The 15,427-nt window shown below is 33.9% G+C and overlaps 1 protein-coding gene across 1 annotated transcript in view; it reads left to right on the forward strand.

The window, feature by feature from the left end:
* ADGB (androglobin) overlaps window positions 1-15,427 on the forward strand; it is a 123,184-nt gene that overhangs the window by 23,727 nt on the left and 84,030 nt on the right. The window contains exons 4-9 of the mRNA XM_069786950.1: window positions 265-336; window positions 1,614-1,802; window positions 8,145-8,284; window positions 9,576-9,662; window positions 11,337-11,539; window positions 13,145-13,273. Of these exons, the coding sequence (XP_069643051.1) occupies window positions 265-336; window positions 1,614-1,802; window positions 8,145-8,284; window positions 9,576-9,662; window positions 11,337-11,539; window positions 13,145-13,273 (820 nt within the window). The remainder of the gene's footprint in view (window positions 1-264; window positions 337-1,613; window positions 1,803-8,144; window positions 8,285-9,575; window positions 9,663-11,336; window positions 11,540-13,144; window positions 13,274-15,427) is intronic.

Here is a 15,427-nt window from a genome sequence, read left to right on the forward strand (position 1 = left end):
TAATTATTTCATTTGATACTCTTTAAATCTTCTGGCAAAAATAATGTTTTTTAAAATTCTGAACATCTACATTTTAAGACATTTTTATTAAGAAACACCAAAGCAGCTACAAGATTTGCAAACTGATGGCCTTCGGTTTGCAAACATCTAATGAATGTTTGCTAAATGTCTAACATTTTTATGTCACTACTGTTAAACATTAGTGTTCATTTAATTTTTTCCAGATAATTTAGCTATGGACTTAACTAATTTACTTTCCTTTAGATTCCTGTGGTTGTCAAAAATGAAACCTCATTTGACCTTGTTTCAGCAAATGAGCATATATTTTGTAGTGAGGTAGGTAGAAATACATTAATGTCCTGTTTTAAAAATATTTTCTTTCATTCTTTTTAACTCTTTTTAACTTTCTGGATTTCTCTCCAAATTTCTACCATGAAGAAATAAGTTGTGACAAATTTTTTTAAGTGAAAAAAGAATTGTAGGAATAAAATGGCAAGCAATCATCTAGATTTGTATAACTAGTGTTTACCTTTTTTAGAATTTGAAAAATTAAATCAATGATGGTAAGAGATTTTCCAAACATGTTTTCTTTTTTTAAAAAAACCCAACGTAGTCTATGAACTACAAAGATTATTACTGGGCAATATTATCTAAAGATAAGACCAAATAAAAGCTGTACTAGAAAGGATTTTTATTTTTTGTTCAAGCTTTTCTGATGTCATGTTCTTAGTGTGCCTGCATGTATGTGCAAATGTCTGTCACCCAGCCAGTCTTTTCCTTCTCTCCAGAGTTGAATAAATATTTACTGGATTTCGACAGATCAGGGGAAAATATAAAGCAGATGGAAGCAAGGCATCTGAGTGCCTTACTAAATACAATATTCATAATTTCTATTTCATTCAATGCTTCAATGCAAATTCAAAATTCAGCACCAGAGAAACTGTACGGGAGGAAGCCACCAGAAAACAGATGATGTAAATTTTGCTCTCCACAGAACCACTAATTAATTTTAGGGCAGTTTCTTGTACTGAAAGCTTATTCTCATTCTCGTTTATATAAATCACTGTAACAGTCTGGTAATACTTGTGAAACTATAGCACATATCAGAAATCTGCATGTTAGAAAAACACATGCACTAAAGCATGATTAGTTAAAGCTTCTATTTTAAAAATTATTAAATACTTTTAATGATTTAGGATTGTTTTTTACTGAGTACAAATAACAAGTATTAAAGCCAATACTGATTTTTAGGAGCTATATCTAGTAATAAGTAATTAAACAAGTGACAGTTCACAAGTCCTCTAACATAGTTTATTTTGAAATCATATGTCCTCATTTTCTTTGGTAAATGATGAACAGCATAATTTAGATTGTGCCTTTACTTAAAGAAACTAAGTTTTGTGTTATGGTAGGTAGATATTATTAATGATTTTAAGAGAAGTTGTGTCAGTGAAATTAATTTTTGCATGAAACCATAGCTATACTTTTATGTCACTTATTCATTTAAAACAGGATCTTTTTTATTCTTTGATCATTATAATATACCTTGATTTAATTTTTCTAAAAGATGTAAGTCAAAAAACATTTTTTTTTCTGTTTATCTCTGTTTTCAGCTGATGAGGTGGATTGTAAGTGAAATTTATGCACTTTGGAGGATATATAATGAAAAGGCCTTAACTAATGGAACATCCACACTTTTTTGGAAGCCATGGGAACACATTTATGCCTTATGTAAAGCTACCAAGGGACACATACCACTGTACAATAGCTATGGAAAATACGTAGTGAAACTTTATTGGATGGTGAGTACTTCCCTCCAACAATATATAAATATTATGCAGCTAGCATGGCAAATTTTAATGCTTAGGTAAGTATTTACTATTATTTAAAAGATCTGGATTTGTAGGAGTAGAAGCATTGACAAATTGCTGATGCATGTTAAAAAAAATGCCTTTTACAGTTCTTGTGATATTTGTACAACTTAGAACTTGATAAAATGGAGTTATTGCTTGAAAAGGCAATATTCTTTTTTCATAGCTTATGTAGAATTTTGCTGATTGTTAGGAGATTTTTTTTTTCCTCTGGGCACTGCAGCAAGATACTACATTTGAGTTCATTTGTTTATTACATTATAGAAAGAGGATCCAATAGTGACAGTTGCTAATGTTACATATGTTCAAACTATTGAAATAACTTTTCTGATACTTGTGACATTTTTTTTGTGTCAAACAGCAGTTTTCAATGTTATTCCTTAGCCCAAAGCACAATTTCAATATATTTGACAGAAAATAACTGGTTCATTCTGTATCATGTAACGAGTGGTTAAAATAATGTTGATTTAAGAAGTGATTAATTTTCACCATTTGTAGTTTCTTTCAGCTGCATGTGATACATTACATCCTATATTTACAGGGTTTGATTTCTAAACCACCTGTCCTCTTATAGTCCGATGTAAGCTGTTTTTGATTTAGCACATTTAAAGAAATTTTCTTTCTTTTGTTTCTTTCTTATACCTTTTTGTTTTATGAAAATACTTCTTGTTGATATTTTGGGGGCTTTTTTTACTCTGTGTCTCAAGATGTTATGACAATACTAAGCATCATCTGTGTGTGCTACCTGAATTGAAATTCCTTTTACCACTTGAATTCTCAGCATTGTTTGTCTTTTACTATATAATAAGGTATGTTTCATTTCATTTTTGGTAGAGAGAAAAATATGAAGACTGATTGTGAGGTTTGCACTGCACTACAAACTGTGTGATTTAAATTCTCACTGGGTAACTTTTACCCCATTTTTGTTTCAGTCTTAATTTAATCTGCTGATTTCTTTTGTGCATGCATTAATTATTTTGAAATAATATTAAAAATATTTCTGTTCCTGTGTAGTGAATGATAGAATATGGAGGTTTGATGCAAATGTTAGTAGAGGCAGACAAGTCGCCCACACCTCTGGTGTATTAGGATTAAGAATGTTTTTTATTGTTTAAGTAACTCTGTTGGCTGGCTTTACAGAGCTATTTGTATCCAATTGTATTTAAAGGTGATTAAAGACTTCCCATGTGAGGACCATTTACTGAAGAGGTACTGGTAAAACCAAAACATCCCATGGAGTTTCTAAAGATAACAGACAATAGCTTCTTAACGCATTTTACAGTCAACAGGGAATGCTTAATTTAATATTGAACCTCATACTAATAAATAAAGAAATAATCACTGACCTGAAAGTTAGAAGTTGTCTATGTTGTTAGGGTTATTCTGGTTACATTTGTCTTTTGGAAACAGAATATGTCACAAAACACTAAGATGTGTAATTGACCCTGTTAAACTTCCAGTTACCCAAACTTGAAAATATTTTTGACACAGTCAGTTGGAAACATAAAGTTGGAAGTGTTAATGAAAACTTAAAGGCATCCCTTTGGACTTCTAAAAAGACAGAATTCATGGAAAGAGAAAAACTTGTACTTAAATAAGGAAACAAAACCTAAAAAAGAATGTGTAAAAGTTGTTTTTTTTAAAAAAAGCAAAAATTAATGCACATGAATACAAGTGAACAGCCAAGACAATGCAGACAGCTGATTAAGCAGGCCAAAGGTACTAATGAAATTTAAGTTGCTAATAGTACTGATACACAATATTTAAAAACAGGCTATCACAAGTTACTGATAATAAAAACATAAACAGCAAGGTTAAGAAAGAAAACACCAACAAGAAGTTATTCAATGAATATTCCGTCTGTGCATTGGAAGGCTGAAAGAAATATATCTTCCTTGGCACAATGTGAATTGACCAAACATGATCGTCTCTAACAGAGTAGGTTTAGAAGGTTCAGCTACTCAAATTAAACATTTTCATAGGTAAGCTATGGATGTATTCAGAGTGCCTGCTTGAGATACCTGCTTTAGGCATCACCACACCAACTGTCTCCAGCAGCAGAATTTACATAGATGAATTTAGGTGGTGAAGTGGTCTGTTATTGTCAGTGGGGATAGGTGTGGTTTTTTTCCAAGGGTGATTAAGTTGTCTCACATACTGAGTGAGGAGCTATCAGAATTAGTCAAACAAACATCCAGAGTTTCTGAGAGTTTTCCTGGAAGTTAAGCAGCTGACTTAGGCTTTGTATTAGGTATACCTGTCTATGCAGATATCAAACACTAGATTATTCTGTGAGAGTGCATGAAAAGTTACAGAAAGTTCATATCTTTTGTCAGATGGCTGCCACCTCTCCTTTTGCATAAAATGTGGTGGTTAGAGCACTAAGGAAGGGGTAGAAGAACAGAATATTCGTTCCTTCTCAGTTGTTAAGGACTAAAACTCCCAGTTTCTGCAAGGAAAGTTCCATGACTACAGCTAAGACTGCTCTGCAAAAATGTATGTCATGGGACCAAAAACCAATGGGAGACACCTGGATTCTTTTCCAAAGTTTCAGTATCATTTAGACTTTAGGCTGTCATGTGTTTAACTTGGGTGTCTTCCAGCTTGACAGAGGTTACAAAGGCATTGCATATAGTCAGTTACAAATGGAAAAGAAGATAATCCTAGTGGAGAACTTTTCAGTGAAATACAAAAAGGTCCAATAGCTAGAATTTTACTTTAGAGTAATTCAATCCAAAATATGGCATAATTAATTAGAAGAAAAGGCAATTAAATATTAAAAGAATTTTTGAGGGAAATGGTATATTCAGCATTTCTTTATATCCCTGAAGTGTGATGAAGTAATTTAAAAAAAAAAAAATTGCTCATTTTGCTTTCTGGGAGAATATGTTATTAATATATATGCATGGGAAAAAACCTCATACAGTAAAAAGGAACCACCAAAGACTGAAGGAAACGCAAGAAGAGAAGAGGAGAATAGGGAAAGAACAACCTGGAGGCTTTTTTTGGTTTTAACCCACAGTAAAAAAAAATAAAAAATAGAGATGTCTTGAGAAGATGTTCCCAGCCAATAGGAGGCAGTCAAAAGAAAGAGCAATAATAAGTACAAGAATGAAACTCTTAAATTTGGGGAGAAAAGTTTTGTGAGGGCTGTGTTTGTGAAAAGCGCTGATGTGGTTAATGGAAGGATTTGGAAGATGTTATGTAAGAGTGCAGGTCAGAATACTCAAGGACAACACTCTTAAATGCATAACAATAGGAGACAGAAAAGTATACCAGAGGAGAGGAAGAGAATATACATATATATATATAAAATTTGGTAAAGAGTGAAGAGATTTTGTTTTCCTAATGGTCTTCATGGCAAGTCTCCAGTTGTTTACCATTATTTGAGATAATTAGTGTTGCTCTACAAAAGGAGAAGGCACAAACTTCCCATCTCACAATGTTTTTAGAACTTCAGAATAAAGGAACTTGCATCACATCTGCAGCAGATGATGCTCCTGGAGAGGGGCAGCAGCAGGTCACTCCCTCAGATGGATAAGCTGGCCAAGTTTCGTGTTGGAGTTGTGGAGAAACCCTCGCAGTTGCATGCAGCATGTCACTCAGAAACACCTCAGTGCAGAGTTCTTTCAGAAATCTCTACAGTTACAAATAAAAAAATAGTTACTCAAACACTTTCAGGACCCTTGGAAAATTGCTCATATTCTATTTCTATGCTGGAAACCATTACTCTAGTGGTTGTAGTATAAAAACTTCCTCTGAATAAAAGTAAGGAGGGATTTCTTTTACTTCTTCATCACTCTGTTGTTTATGAGTCTGTCCATCTTTTGGAATCAACATAAATGCAAACAAAGCGAGGGAGAGCTTTTGAATGGCTGCACTTATGCACGTTGCTGTTTGATACATGTCTCTTGAGAGGGAATAAAACCCTGAGCGTATTAATTTCATTTCTAAATAATCCTACACCATGTATTTGTATTAAGAAAGACATACAGTTCTAATACAGTGTAGATCAAATATAATATTTTAAAAGGAAGTTTCATGCAGTTGCTATTGATACATGTCAGCTAGCCATCACTGAAGAAGAAATAGGAAAAACAGTTAAAACTGGAAGAATCTCTTAACTTTCTTGTAAGGGGGAACACTTAGCTGATTTACATGCCTGTGCTTTTCTCATCCCTTACTACTGCCTCCATGTACAGAATAACTTATATTCATAGAGAGAATAAGAGTTGCCTGCATTTGAGAAGGCAGAAATGATGTTGCCCAGGTTCCTCAGCAGAGGACGTTATTCTCTGTGTGGATTTAATGCTGCAGAGGTTGTGTATTCATGTGATAAAAGACCTCATTTTAAAGCGTCTATAGGAGTTACCAGGGTGTTTTAGTTTCTTTGTCAGTTTTGGTTTGGTTTTCTTCCGGCCTTTGGGTTTATTTCATTTCTTTTCCTCTGTCTGGTTGTACAGCTGTATTTCACAGAAAGAAAAAACAGGGAGGAAAAAGAGGGTCAAATGGTGGAATATTAAAGAAAATGTGCAAATGAGAAAAGACAAGTATCGGTAGAGATAGAGGAGAAACAGATTTCACAGGAGAAAGTGGAAAATTAAATGAAAAGAGAGAGAAAGCACAGTGGAAGATAATGAACTGATTTCAGTAAAATGCTATATTGAGTTCTGAGGGGATTGCCGTCCACCAGATCAAACCTATGGATAATAGTTTTTCACATAATCGGAACAATACTCTTTCAGTTTTACCCAACATCCTACTTCCACTTTGCATTCCTGAGGTTTATTGAATTTGTTTCTTTATTTCTTCTCACCTACAGATTTCTTTTGCTGTCCATAAACCTTCTGCCCCACGTATTTTTCTTTCTTTCTCTTGGTGTCTTATCTCCTTAAAACAGCATAATTGTTTTTAGAGTTAGTAGTGAAATGTTGTAAAAAGGTTATCACTGATGCAAAATAATTGCGATATGGATTCTGTTATTTATTAAGTATAAAAGGTGAGCAGTTGGTGAGGAGGAGAAAAATTTTTAAATGGTGCTACATACGCAAAAAAAATGCTGTTTCCTTTTAAAAATTACATGCACAGAATTACTACTGTGAATTAAAAAATATCCGGAGCTACAGAAAACCAAATAACTCCTCAATCTTTTCCTTTACTTTTCAACTTGTACTGCTCTCTATCAAACTTCAGGAATTACTGAAGAAGGAGATGAATATGTGATTAGTTCACTTACTAGGTCCTTTTCAAACTTGGGAAATTTTAAGATTTAGTTTTGGCTGTCAGGAAATAGTTTTTATCTTAAAAAAATATTAGCCTCTTTTATGCTTTTGGGGTATCTCTGCCATATGGCCTAAATTTGTTTTCTTCTGAAACCTATAGAACTCGTATAGAGTTAATTGACCGGCATTTCAGCTTGAAGCCACAGTTTAGTTACAAGCAGAGCACAGTAATTTTGCCCTCTCTGATAACATATAGTGAACATTTTAGTGATTTGGTCATTCTTTGTCATTTTGTAGGTGAGCTAACAGAAGTACTTGCTATTGCTCCACTAATTCCTTTGCCTCTCATTACGTCTTAATCACTAGGAGAGAGACTTTTTTGGAGAAGGGTAGGCAAGATTATTTTGTGGGATACTAGCTCAATTTACTAATTAAATATCTGGTATTGAAGACATCAGTATCTTGTCTTACCTGTTTGTTTCTTCTCCTGGAAATATGGATATTTGTTACATTCAGTCATTTGGTGTTGTTTCCTATAGTGTTATATAAGATACAGGTCTTAATGCTTTCCAGGACACTAACCACTGGAGCCAACATTCCCAGGTATTTCTTGGGAATCAAGGGGGACTGCTTATATCACAAGTATTTTCCAGACTAAGACCTTAAGGAGGCATTTGCAAAACTGATATCTTAGTTAAGCCTTTTTTAAATATTGCTGTTTCCCAGGCATCTGTCACGGCTACTGAAGAAACAGCAATGAACGCATACACATGATGGAGTAAACATATGAGAGGAAATTTATTTGGAAATATCTGCAATTAGATTAACCTCTGAAATAAGTCAGAGCAGTAATAAAATGCTATGAATACTGTTTCCATGCTTCTTGGATATAATATGAGAACTTCTTTTAAAACCATCTGTAATGTAAATCAAATTACAGTACAATTGGCTTCTTGGGAAAGGCTTAAAAGTTCTCTTACACACATGTTCTGTTTCCAGCCCACAAACTCAGTGTTTTCATTCTTCTTTCCTCTCCTTCCCTCTATCACAGGGGTGCTGGAGAAAGATCACTGTGGATGACACTATGCCTTTCAATGAAGAGGATAATTTGTTACTACCAGCTACAACCTGTCAAATTGAACTTTGGCCAATGTTGCTGTCCAAAGCTATCATTAAACTGGCAAATACTAGGTATGTTTAGTCATCTCCCTTTCAGTTTGTTTTGTGAAGTCACACAGAATTTTCAGAAAGTTGGTTTAGTATACTTGGGAAATATATTTTACTAAGAATTTTGTAGTGATGAACATATACTTTTCTGAAAGCTGACACCGTAAATCAGTAAAGCAAAATCCCCTGTAGCTACAGAAGGTGCGGTGTTTCCTTTTTAGATGTGTTTGTAAATTTATGCACAGAAAACTTTGCAAAGGAACTGGAGTATGGTCCCTGTTTGACATTATTCCTAAAAAGCTTCACATGTGTTTTTCTGCCCAATGGAAATGTCCAAGAACTTTTAATGAAGTTTTAATTGACGACCTTAATATTGGCTTAACCAATACTGAAAATAGAGTATTGTAAGCTACTTTTGATGCTTTTGCTACAGTTCTGCTGCTGTGCGCTGTGTGGTGATCCAATTCCCTAAAACTGACCTGGAAAGTAGAATGTGGCTCATGGTGCAGTGATTGACAACTATGGCCACAGGTTCCTTTGAGATACGCAATGAACACCAGGTGTTTAAATGACTAAACTTCAGAAAAGAATTCCAAACACCGATCTGGGTAGTCAAGCTTCCCTATTCTGGTCATATCAAGTTATGTTTGTTGGAAGAGTGATCTAAAGTACTTCTACACAGTTTAGGATGTTACTTGCAGGTGCCTGTTAGGAAACTCTATTTGCAGGAACGTGTTTGAAATACTGCGTTTCTCCAAAGCACGAGGGTTAGTCATGGCCAAGTGCTGGTATCTTTAGCCTTTGTCCTCTCAGGATCTATGGACGGAAATCTCTCCAGAGAGTAGGAGACTGTATTGATTTGAAAGAGTGGAGTGTGGTACACTGGAAATACAGCCAAGTTGTGCATAATAACCTGGGAGTTAGAGCAGCTGCTCAGGAGATGGAAGTTCTAGATTCGTATCCGCTTTCTAGCGTAAGGGATTTAAACCCCACTTCTCCAACCGTGGAAAAAGAGGCTTTACTGTATGCAAATATACACAGTATGCTTGCTAACAATTTTGAAACTATGCCGGTGTGTCGGAGGGAACACTAAAAGAATGGGCCTGGTGCAAAGGCATAAAAGCAAATTTGACTTTGTAGGCTAGTATTCAGCAGTGCTTTGGAAAACTCCTACAATTGCATGTGATGACTTGTTTTTCAGCAAGTTATTCTGTTTGCATATGGTCTCACTCCTACAGAAAGCAATGTAGCCTACAGAGTTTACTGTGTGTTGGTTATATTACATTTCTGTATAATGTTTACTTTTGTTTTATAGTATACATGAAACTGGAAAAAGAGAGCTGGACGAATTTACAGTTCTGCATACACTGACTGGATGGATACCAGAAGTTATTCCTCTCCAGTAAGTTCTGTTAAACAATTTACATACAGAATTAAATATTAAACAACTCAAAAGGCATTATGAAAAAAAAGCTGAGCCCTAAAAGTCCTTCAACATCAATTTTGGGAAGTGTACAATTTTTAGTTCTGGCACTTGAGAAATGTGCCTTCAGGGAATGGAATTTTATTGTGTTTTTCTTTGTAGGTCATATAATTGCTTGTAAAGCTTTTTATCATGTTAAGCTGATGCCTTTTCTTTAGAAAATTAATTTATTTTTAACTAATATGAAACACTGTGGTGAAAACAGGGTTAGAGAAATCTGTTTCATCTAATATACAGATTCAAAAGGTCTGCCACATACTTTGTATCTGAATGTGCTATACAAAGTATACATCATGAATTTGGAAGTAATCAACTTCAGCTAGTATGGTGTTTTCACCTTTTAAATTGGAACAGTTGATATACTTTTATTTCCAACCCAAAATAGTATTTCCAACCTATAATAACATTTTTCTTGTTTCCTGTGCATTTTAAGTCCATTTTGTGGTTTTAAAGAACAGACATTCTAATTTTCCAGCTTGACATTCTTTTTACTGAATAAATGACTGGGATACAGGCACTAAATATTTAGACTTTCTTTTTTACCTTATACTTTTTTGGCTTTTCATGTATACATTCTAATGAATACAGAGATAATAAATAGTTTTGGTTTATATATAATTTATTTAGGTATAACTGTTTATTTATAACAGTATTTCAGTATTAAATAAGTTCAGTCAAAGGCTATTTTAGCCCCTATTTCAGCATTTTTTATTTCCCAAGCTCTGCTTGCAATTTAGGTTTTTGATATATTTGTGTCTTACAGTAGTGCATATGTAGCCCATGGACATAGATTCCTAAGTAACCTAAATTTTGTTTCTTTATGTAGTTAGTTTTACAACTGCAACAACAAAAAACACTATTCACAGCTCTGGCACTTACTGGAAATATATTTTATTCTGGAACAAGAAAATGTGAATACCATAGTCTTCGCAATAGTAGTATAAGATGGCTTTAGCTCATTGTACAATTAATTAATTTTTTTTTCTTTTTAAAAAAAGGTTGCATGCAGTTAGCTTGCATGAAGCTTATTCATGGCCCTGAACAATTCATTCAGTTTTAGATTATTTCTGGAATCACTGATTTTCTGTGGAGAACCAGTATGGCTGCAACTATCATGTCATATCAAAAAACTGTTGTAGCTGGTGGAATCAGTGGAAGAGGCATGGAACTATGTGTGCTGAAACAGTTAGGAAAACCTAGATTGGAACCTTTGGTACCTTTGAGAAGGTTTTTAATGTAGAGACCCAGAATCAAGTTATTATACGGTGCAGTTGCAAAGTGGTCTGCAAATTGTCCTGCTGCAACTTTTATCTACTAAAAAGCTTTAGCAAGGATGCTTTATTTACGTGCTTCTGTAGCCACTATCTCTTTCTTTTTGCGTCTGTCCATAATCTATCTCTTAACAAATTGGCTGATACACAAAATTGGACAAGTGTGTTTTATTTACTAAAACAACCCAGTAACTTTTCTGAGAGCTGGACTGTCAGTTGTACTATAGTGTTGTCTAAATGAAAATCACACTTTCTCTTCTTATTGCAGATATCATTATCATTGACATATACGTGTGTTTTGTTTGTTGGTTTTTTTTTAAAGGCCTGGATACTTGGACAAAGTCTGGTGCTTTTTGAAAGAGATTGTGCCAGAATTCAAGTTGCCAGATCAGAAGACTCCAGAACTTGATATTCCTCAGTCAGATACAAAACCTGAAGAGGCCAAAGTCTCAGAGTTAAAAAATGAAGTTTCATCTGTGAATAACCAGTCTGATAAACCTGAGAAAGCTGATAAAATTGGCAAAGGTCTGTAATTTTAGGTAGTGTTATCTTTGTCAGCCAAGCATAAATAAAGTTAGCATAACCTCTGGCTTCAAATTTGTATGTCTTTATTATGCCACATGCTGTGGGTTTGTTGTTGTTACAGTGAACATGTTGCAATGGTGTAAATTCAAGACAGTTTGTTTGTTTATTTGGTTGGGTTTTTTTAACTATAAATCTTATTAGAAGCAGTACTAGTCTCTTATTTTACCAAAAAAAAAGCTTCATTTTATGGCAGAGACTTGTTCAGCTCTGTGTCACAGCCATTTCTCTAAAGACTGGTTCCTTGCAAAGGGATAACAGAGAGGTTACAGTTTCCTCAAAGGCAACACTGCTCTGACCATCAATAAATTATACATTTCATAATGGGTGTTACAAACTGTGATTACTTGCAGGGGGTTCTGACAAGTATATTCTAATGATTACCTGCGTTTTTATTTATAGCAACTTTTCTGTTTATGCTACTAGGTACAGGTATTAATTTTCTTCAAGAGCTGCTAATCCTATTTGCATTTAAATGAAAAAAGTTAGGTTTAGAAATTTATTTGTTCTTCAGTGTTTATATTTGAGACTGAGTTTTCTTAGTTGCTGTTTCTAACTTGAAGGCGTGGATGCAATTTCACAACACTTCTAATGTCTTTGGAAGGTATAAGTCATATACTAAAATTTCTATTTCTTCCTAGATTTTCAGAAAAACCTGTGCCTTCCCCACTTTGAATCTCAAATACTATGTCCTAATGTCAAAAGTGTTATAAAAATGTTAGAAAAGACCTGGCTGAGGGGGTATTCTCTCTTCTTAGGAATTCTTGCTATCATTTTATGACCCACCCACCAGCATAGTAGATGTTTCAGAGTTTGGAATGGACATGCACAGGGATGCAGCCACTGAGAACAGCACTGTCATTCCTCCAGCAGGGTGCTGTAATTTATTCCCAGAAAACTTTGTATATTTAATCCTGCCTAAGACTTAGAATTTCTATTAGTAACTGAAACAGCTAAGAATCAGGGAAGCATTATGTTACGATACAGCTCTGTAATCTCCAACTCTGAGGCTACAAGCTCTGTTCAGATGCTTTATTAATGTTTGGGATTTTTTTTCATTAGAAATCTATTTTCCTACAGTCTAAGTCCTAAGGCTTGAAAGAAGGTTCTGACTGTGGGAGACTTTCTTCTTCCATGTCCATTGAGAACCTATGCCTCATCTATGTTAGATTTTTTTTGAAATTACTGATGCACAGGAGAAAGGATATGAAGAAATTATTTGACACAGTGCCAGGAATTCAGGAATTCCAAACACTATGGTAGGGACATGAGAGTTGTGGACTAACTGGAAGGTGGGACTGAAGCCTTCCTGGCCCCTTCTCAGTAAATCTGCATTTACATCTTCAGAATTATTTTTAATTTTTTTCAAACTGAATGACAATAGTTCTTTATTGTATCTCAACTCTTCTGACTTAGAATGGTTTGTGGTTGATTTTTTTTTTTAAATTTATCTAAAATGTCATTAAAGCATTTACACAGTATGAGACTTTATGACTGAAATTTTGTATCTGAAAAAGAAAAATATTTAGTCTTTATTTTGCTTAATAGAAAAAGCAGAGCAGAGAGAAAATGGAAAGAAGAAAAGCAGAGAAGGAGAGAAAGAAAAAAACAAGTTAGGACATCAGTCTTCACAGATGTTGGCAGATGCCCAACGTTCTCTTCAGGCCTTAACTGAAAGTAAGTCCTATTCTTTTGAAGCTAAAAATACAAAGAGGAGATATATGTAAAGCAAAGGGGTTTGCTTTTATTTGTTTTTGAACTTAATTGGGGGGGAGGTTAAATATACTAATTTTTAAAAAATTGCAGTTCTTTACAGGCTATATTACAGACTGAAGTAATTCCAGCCTATTAGAATCCTATAACTTATATTAAGGATAGTAGTGCAGTAATTTGTGTTTGATATCAAAAGGTAAAGTAAATCTATGCAGAATATTTAGAAGTTGTTGGCCAGTCATGTAGGACCAAGATTTGTTCTAGTGTAAACTGTCTTTCTGTATTAAAAATAATTTTTTTTAAAAAAAAACTTCCTCTCTAATAACTTATTTGTTCAATATCTACTTTATTCAGTAAATTGCAATTGGAAAGAGCAGGAATGCTTCTTAATTGAAGGGTAGGGAGAGGGGCGGGGTGGGCAGAAATATTCATTAGAATTCACTCCATTATTTAATTGCTTAATAAATTTGTTTCCTTTGTCCTGGAAATATATCTTGATTGATTTATTTTTTGTATTGATACCTCCATGTTAGCATAAATATTAAGTAAATTCTTGCTTTGTGCATTTAAATTTAATATTTAAAAAAAAGAAACAAACCAAAACAAAACAAAATACAGTTTAAACAAACCACAAGTAAATACTAATTGGTCAACTAATCAGTCAATAAGAAATGTCGTGCTTACTAGCATAAAATATAGAAAATCTTCATAAATATACATTAAGCTGATTTGCTTTTGTTGTTGCTTATATTTGCATACATGTAACATTTCCATATGGCTAGCAGAAGGAAACATATTTATTAGGTGGAATACTATCTAGCTGCAAATCATTAGGTGAGAATAGAGCATCTTTCTTTGGGGAAATAACTACAAAGTAAAAATGTATAACAAGAATGATGTAAATCAGATTCTTCGGAACTATGTAAATCCTGCTTCTTGATTTAAATACTGATTAAAATTGGTGGTTTAAATAATTTTAATTTATATCAAACCAATACTGCTGTTTGTCATCAGCAAATATAGTAATTTGAATTCCTACCTTGTTTACTACTAAAGGAGTTAAACAGCAGTAAATTTTAAAATGTGTTGCAGGAACGTAGTTTGCTTCAGTGGCAATAGTTGTGGAATAGGAAATGAGGCATTTCACATGAATATAAGGAACGTGACCAGTACTCAAGCATGTTGTGGGGAAAAGAAAGCAAAGGTGAAGCAGAAGGATCCAAGTGATGAATTCTAGAAATTGTGCAAAATGAGTGAAAGAGTATTAAAAATCATCAGGCAGTGTTTCCATATGAAAATCAACATGACATTTTGATCTTTATTCTGCCATTTAAGGCACAGTTTATGCTGTTTTCTGAAAGACAGTTAGTGGCCTGTGAAGAGGTTATTTAGAAAGAGTATTAGCTCAGGGCTCAAATATGATGGTTAGAGAACTATTTTATCCTAAGTCTGAACCAGAAAAGAGTTTTGAAAAAGAGTAAGAGGTAGGTATCTCACTAATAAACTTGATAAGAATTTGAACAGAAGTAAATGTGAAGATTGTAAAGTCAGGGGCTGTAAGATATGGAGCAAATTTAAGATTATTAGACCACAAGGGGAAAAAAAAAAGAGAGAACTGCAATTTGAAATAATACTGAATTAAAATGCATTTTGTTGTGAGATTGTAGCCACAAGAGAAAAAGCTTGCAGGCTTTATGAGACATATGGTCTGCAGAGAGTGGCCCAGGACAGTAGAACCATTGTTGTGCATGAAGTAACATCTGAAACTAAGGCTAGATACAAAGTCAGACTTCAGAGGCAGTAGTTGTAAGAAGTTTCTGAATTGTTCTTAGGAGCTTTGTAACAGTGGCTTTACTTAATGCAATAGCTTTTTTTTTTCTTTTTTCTTCTTTTTTTTTAATGTAAGTGGCTTGAAAAGTATTTAATTTCCAGCACCACAAAAGTGCTTATTTCCCTACTGTAAGTTTTCACTCTGCCTATTGAGTGTGAGGACTCTAAGGGAATTGTTCTTCTTTCTCTGATAAATATGAATTATTTCTAAAGAGATATTTAACTAGTCTTGAAGCATTTCTATTTTATTTCTAAAACGGCAAAACCTTTAGTATTCATTACACTGTA

This window comes from Haliaeetus albicilla, chromosome 7 (genome assembly GCF_947461875.1).
Source record: "Haliaeetus albicilla chromosome 7, bHalAlb1.1, whole genome shotgun sequence".
NCBI classification, from domain to species: domain Eukaryota; kingdom Metazoa; phylum Chordata; class Aves; order Accipitriformes; family Accipitridae; genus Haliaeetus; species Haliaeetus albicilla.